At 35.2% G+C, this 7,261-nt stretch overlaps 1 protein-coding gene across 1 annotated transcript; it reads right to left on the bottom strand.

Annotated features, from left to right (window-relative positions):
* Positions 1-1,460: 1,460 nt before the first annotated feature.
* On the bottom strand, positions 1,461-5,388 carry LOC104218482 (uncharacterized). Its single transcript, XM_009768978.2, has 4 exons — positions 4,971-5,388; positions 2,528-2,566; positions 1,857-1,941; positions 1,461-1,779 (listed from the first exon to the last, which is right to left on the bottom strand). The coding sequence occupies exons 1-4, from the start codon at positions 5,352-5,354 to the stop codon at positions 1,697-1,699; spliced, it is 591 nt and encodes a 196-aa protein (XP_009767280.2). The 5' UTR covers positions 5,355-5,388; the 3' UTR covers positions 1,461-1,696.
* Between the last annotated feature and the right edge of the window lie 1,873 nt (positions 5,389-7,261).

Consider the following 7,261-nt stretch of genomic DNA (forward strand, 5'->3'; position numbering starts at 1 on the left):
CCTAAGTGTAAGTCAACATAGTTACCCGATACTTGTATTGCTGGGAATAGTAAGTATTCGGTAGAATATTTGAGATACAAACAAGCTTCCCTCGATACCATCATAAAAAAAGTCTTGTTCTAGTTAAACTACCACAAAATTCCAGTTATAGGATTCTCATCTATTTAGTAACATTGACTCTCGGCTACATGCTCTACAGCTCTAACATCTTCCATATTGATGTCAAGCATGATATATATATATATATATATATATATATATATATATATATATATATATATATATGATTCTTAACTCTTACCAATTTCGTGTTGCTTTTTCTTTTTTCCTGGCCTCAGAGTTTGGCAACCATTGTCATTCTCTCTCACCAAATTCTGCAGCTAATTATTCGGGTGCTTGAGATTAGCAACAATACAAACAACGGTCGTTGTATCTGAGCCAAGTATTGCAGTTTCATTACTATGGTTTATTTATTTATTTCCCATTTATTGCTTGTTTGCCCTGTTTATGGAGTTATTCCTATGTGAAAAGAGATGTCCGCTCAAGATTCTTCTATGCGAGATTTTGCAGCAGACCCAACTCTACATCACCATCAGATAGCCAATGACACCAAAAAGTGAGGAATTGGCGTCAACTCAAATGTGATTCCTATAGGACCTGAACTCCGAATATTGGCCAGATATCGATATCTTTAATCAATACTATCTCTTACCTCTCATGAGCACAGTTATGGGATAACTATGTCCATCAACGTTAATGCATATGAAAGAAATTACCTAGCGGTATTTGTCTAATGCTAGAACTTGAACCTAGTAAACCATGCTTTTCACCCAATTCTTTGACCGGTACCGGCTACTCTATGCCTGCTTCAGCTTTTCTTAACAGCAACACTCTACTGTAATGATAGCTTCGTGAAATTGGCAACTATCAACGTGCTGGATACTTAAGAATATGAGAATATGAAACAAAATATCATCACCATCAGCCTTCAAAATGTGCTAACTACCTGATTGCTACTGACTAACTGCCTTGTGTGTATTCAATCTCTAGCCTAAAGGTAACCATAAAAAACAACAGACGCAATTTTCAAACAATTTAGGTAGTTCTTCCTTTTTCTATCGAAAGAGAGTGCGTGCAAACCTTAAGGGGTTGTGAGCAAGAATAACTCCTTTAACGACTTCTTAGGGTCTATGCATGATTGCAGAGGTAATTAATCTGCACCTACACAACAACAACAACCCAGTGGCTGCACCTACACAAACTACGAAAAACAAGTCAGAAGTGCTTTACATGAAGCTGAAAGGTTCTCAACAAAATTCCTCGAGCTTTCATTAACCAGTAATACCACTTTTCAAGCCACTTCCTTTGTCTACTCCAGAATGGACAGAAGGGTATTAACTTGCACGTATAAACATACAGAAAATAGAAAAGCGAGGCCAAAAACAGAAGAAAATTAGAGGTGAGAGTGGAAGTAGTGAAGAGCTTTAATTGATTTGTAAAGAGAATAAATACAAGTAGCAAGGATCCTGAAGCTAGCTACAATTGTGAGTTAACAACTGCGGGCAATTTGATACACGAATATTAGGCCTAAATTCAAACAGACCCCCTTTCCTTTGATTAAGGAACAGAAGTGTATCAATGTCATTCTTGAGTATCTTGTACAAAGAAATTGTACTGAAATTATCTAATTAATGACTCACTGAATTTTACATCCCCCGGAATCTTGCGCATGACGGACATTGCCGTAGGCAGAAAGTTCAAGAAGATCCATGTCATGACCTGGATGTAGTTTTAAAAGGTTAATTGGCAGAGGTAAATCATAAACTATAAATACTTGAACACAAAACTGCATCTACCTGAAACCCGACAATAAGAACTTCTCTTAATAAGTTCAGCTTTTGATATATCAGTTCGATTCCCCTTGGATCGATTAACTGTCGCCTGCAGGAAGAGAGTCGTACCATCAATTATGTCAACTCTTAGACACACTAAACCATTTTCTACCCACTCTCTAAATAATCATAACCTTTTCTTTTCTCTTTGGTTTTTTTCCCCCTCTTTTTGGGTGAAGGGGAGGATGGAGTGAAGGTTGGCTAGCCAAGTTCCTGAGATTGGCACTGGATCTAAGAAATGTACCAGATTTTAAACTTCCAGCAATCACAAAGGAGCAGTCAAACAAATAACTAGTCCAGAAAACATGGATATAAATGGAGAACCCAAGCAGCTAAAAAAATAAGGAGATAAAAGCACAAGATACGCAAGTGACTATAATCCCTAAATAGTCTTAATACTCCTTGTTTTTCTGATGAACTTGCAGCTAACAGATAAAGTAGAATATGTTTCAAATCATTAATGAAACATTGTCTTCTAAAGCAGCACTTAGTATAAACTATCATACAGATTAACTGTCAAAATGAATCAGACAATAACAGTACACCCATAAGAATGCCATAGTGCAGCTAAGAATTTTTCAAGATACTCCACATAAAGCACAAACAGATATGTTTTACAGGAAAAAAAATCTCACCTGCAGAACCTGGCAATTCTCTAATGTACTTTGTCCACCCTGCAAAAATTTGAAACAGATAACCTCAATTAAAAATGTCTACTTTCTAAATTTTGTCGGTCCAACAAAAGGCCAATAATAAAGCATCTATAACAGACAGTGGCTTGAAAAGACTAGTCCATCTTCTCAAGAAGCAGACATTTATAATCAATACAACAGTTTAGAAAATATGGCATTTATAATGTAAGCTTTTCGGTTGATGCCACAAAGCTAAGGCTAGAAGTCGCCATATCATAGAGCATTACAAAATAGAATATACAAAACAATTTCATTAGCAAGTTTAGCACTTGCCCCACCTTCTGTAGCAAACCCCAAGAAGAAGAAATAAAGGAAGAAAGGAACAGAAATGAAGATGTTGGAAACTACTAGTTGTTTAGCAAAGCCATTTATACAATGTGCATTCTATGAACCTAAGCATGCTTGTATTTTTTTCCCAGAAGTATAGACATGTCTCTCAATTCCTCCTATACAATATACTCTTCTTTTGCTTCTTCCTCATCTTCTTATTTGCTTTTGCAAAGTTTAACGAGGTCCCGATCAATTAAGACTGAGCAGAATTTTTGGGAAGAAAAGAAAACTTCTACTACTTGTTTGAATTTTGACTCAGTTTTGGATATATCTGCAATCACAGGTGTGATAAAATGAAAAATGAACATGCAAAAGAACTGAGATTAGAAAAAAAAAATCATGAAACGTTATCAAGTTCTAATCATGCAGTCCATGAGAAGAATGTCTTTGACAGATTACTCTAACAATCCTAACAATGAAATGAGATTCGTTATACAAGCTAAGGAAGAACGGTCATACCCCCAATTCAGGTCTTTATGAATTATTGTAACTTCTACTTTTGACTTTCCTTTTTCTTTCCTCGGGAGTGAGGTACAAGTACCACAAGGAAAATTTCAGTGCAGAGCTTTGAGTTGGTAAATTTATATGTTAGAATGTCAAGGGTTTTTATTAAAATGCTATAATGTTCAAAGGATCAATTTTGATGTTAGATATTGTCTTGCAGTGTGCAAATATCATGTATATTATGTTAACACATATAAATAGCTCTGTCCTGTGTTTATCAGATGATCAAGTATTCCCTCTTATTTTCTCACATGGTACCCCTGCATCTACTATCTCTATTCTCTTATTTTTCCACATGGTATCGCCACCTCTACTATCTCGATAGAGACACAGGTAGCTTGTACTTATCTGGCGGTGGTCCTAAGCACCTGTCTCGCTATGTTGTTTTCCTTCCTTTCCTTTTTCCAGAAAAAGGACAAGCGGAAGCTCCAAACTTCTCTGAAGCTAATTCGTTAGAATGTTACAGAGCCTTTTTTATGGGTTGTTAGAATGTTAAAGAGTTAGTTTAGAATGTTAGAAATGTAAAGTTCTTTTTGAGATGTCCCACACTGGAAATATCATCTGTATCTTTTGATTGAAAAAAGTGATGCTTAATATTTACCAAATCATCAAGTTATATATGTATCTCTTTATTTCTTTTGTTACTAAAAATGGTATCAGAGGCTCTACAATTGTGGTAATGTTTAAGTAACTCCTACCATTCAAGCAGCAACATTTCTATTTCCGGTGCCAGCTCCGACGGTAGTGTGCCGATCTCCAAGTGATCCTTGCGAAGGCACTACATCTATCTCCGGTGACCCTACTAGTGATGCCACACTTATTTTTCATAACGGTCTGTTCACTTTGTTCACAAGATAGTTTTTACACAACTCTCCTACTTTATCCAGATAGGGACTTGAGTCTGAACGGCTTATGCTTTGCATAGCCACAAGACTTGTCCATCTTATAAATCTAAAAGATACTCCATCTGTTTCATTTTGTATGTGGTCTATTTATAAAAATTGACAGCTTTCTATATTTATGAAAACTTTAGTTCTAACTTCCCCTTTTAACATTAATGACATACTTCTACAAAAACTACATGGCATCAAAAATAACTATTCCCTCCGTTTCAAGTCATGTGACACTTTCCTTATTAGAACATAAAAAGAATAACATATTTTTGCATTTGGAAACAATTTTGACTTTAAACTTTCTATTTTACCCATTTTATCTTAATGAGAAACTTTTATAGTCACATAAATGTTACGGAATATTTCAAACCACAAGTTTCAAATATCTTATAGCCACATACTTTTCAAAAAAAAAATTTATAGCCACATATATATAGTTGACCACAGTTTCAATAGTCTTTATTCTTTTCTTAAACTTATGCCGAGCCAAACTACAGTCACATTAATTGAAATGGAGAAAGAAGTAGATTCTAAGAGCATTTTGGTATATTATTTACCTGTCAAATCTTTCTTTCTTCCTCATACTCGATTTCCAACCAAACAGATTCACACACAACGAAATCGAGGGATTAAAAATTGAGAACTTGGAAGAAAAGTACCTTGGAATAGGGAATAATATGGTCATAGTCATGGCATAGACAACCAGGACAACCCACAAGCTTCCGAAACAGTATGTTCCCCAACGGGTCGCGGCGCCATCGGTCCGGGTCTCTACCCTTCACTTTCTCCGCTTTCTCCCAACACTGCTGCTTCACACTATACGAGAAACTTCTTGGATTGTTATTAGAAGAAATTTCAAGCTTCTCAAACAAAGCCAAGTCTGAATCAGTGACAATTTCACTCTCAAGGAGAGCAGCTGATGGTGGAGGAGATAGCCTGGAATAGGGAGGTCTTGAGTCGGGTCCTGAGGGTTTAACGGGTCGGGTTCTTGTTGGGGATGAAGCATACTTGTTTTTCCTTTTGCTTTCTTTACTTGATCTCATGTTTCTGTTGATATTTTTAGCTCAAACGCCATTGACACGGATTATGTTAGCTTTTGACCCGTTTGAATGGGAAATCTAAATTGGGCCTACCGATCAGCCCAATGGGTTATAGTGAGATAAATAAGAGCAAACTTCATTTATGGCCGGTCAGTAGAAACTAATATCAACCCCTAGCTACAAAATTGTAGTATGCATTTTATAGCCTAAAACTAATTAAAAGGATAGCCTTAGAATCCTCCCCATCTTCGCCATCCTTGGTTTTCATCTTCGTCTTGTCGCCACAGCCGCATCCCCTCCATTCTGACCTGGCCCGGTCCCACCCTCATCCAACGCAGCTCGGATCTTCTCCGCCCGGCGCAAATAGTCGGTAAATTTCTAAATAATCCCTTCCTTAGTCTTAGGGTTTTCCTCAATCACCTGCACCGCCCTCTAGACCCAGCAGGTACAAATATCGATTTTCATTTTTCTTTTTCTGATAATTCTGTTTGGTGGAAATTATGATATTAAAACTCCAACTTGATAAATTAGGATTGAAATGACTGATCTTTTTCTTTTCCGTGTTGGCTTTTTCACAGAACCTAAATTGGGAAAGAAAGGTTTAAAGAAGAAGGAGAAAAAAGGACCAGTACTAGGCACATAGTTGCTGAAAGAAGGAACAATCATAGCCGTGGGTGAGAACGGGTCGTTGAATCGGACGGACGACAATGATTCTGTTGTCGTCGATCATTAGTCAAATCAGAACGGCGTGTCGCGGTCAACGTTACCGATCGATCAAAATTTTTAGATGAAAACCATTGTCCATAAGCCTCAAATGGATGTATGTCAACAACAACAACAAAGAATCAATGACAATGGAGTGCTGAGTCATCACCATATAGAGCATTATTTTTTGAATATTGGTATAATACAAAATATATATATACAAAATAGATTGTCACTATAAAAAAATTATACAAAATAGATTGTTACTATACAATTTATAAATAATAGACTGTCACTATACAAAATATATATAAAAATAGACTATCACTATAAAATTTTTATACAGTAGATATACAAAAATAGAATGTCATTATACAGAAAATATACAAAATAGACTGTCACTATACAATATATATACAAAATAGACTGTCATTATACAAAAATATACTAAATAAACTGTAACTATACAATTTATATACAATAAATTGTCACTAAACAAAATATATACAAAATAGACTGTCACTATACAAAAATTAACTAAATAAATTGTCACTATACAAAATATATACAAAATAGACTGTCAATATACTGTAACTAAATAAACTGTAACTATACAATTTATATACAATAAATTGTCACTATACAAAATATATATAAAATAGACTGTCACTATACAAAAATTAACTAAATAAATTGTCACTATACAATTTATATACAATAGAGTGTCACTATATAAATTATATACAAAATAGACTGTCAATATACAAAATATATACTAAATAGACTGTCACTATACAAAAAATATATAAATATACAGTCATTATACAAAAAAGACCGTTACTATACAAAAAATATACAAAATAGATCGTGGCAAAAAAGGGTTACTCTATTGCACCAGGTAGGGGTCGAACCTGCGACATTTTTCTTACGAAACAACACTCTATCCACTGAGCTACAGGTGCTTGTGTTATCATGCTCATTCCTTTCGGCTGCTAAATGCAATATGTTTGGGCCGAAGGGCCATTTTCTGTACGTGGGACAAAACATGGGCTATTAAAATTTTGAGGGGCTATAGAGGGTAGTTTTGTCAATAAATAAATAGAAAACTACCCTCTATAGAGGGAGAAATTCAAAAATAGTTCAAAAATAGCCACAACTTCAAAAATAATCGAAATTTAACCATTTTTCATGTAAATCTGAACGAA

The sequence above is a fragment of the Nicotiana sylvestris genome, chromosome 10, assembly GCF_000393655.2.
Source record: "Nicotiana sylvestris chromosome 10, ASM39365v2, whole genome shotgun sequence".
Classification (NCBI taxonomy): Eukaryota; Viridiplantae; Streptophyta; class Magnoliopsida; order Solanales; family Solanaceae; genus Nicotiana; species Nicotiana sylvestris.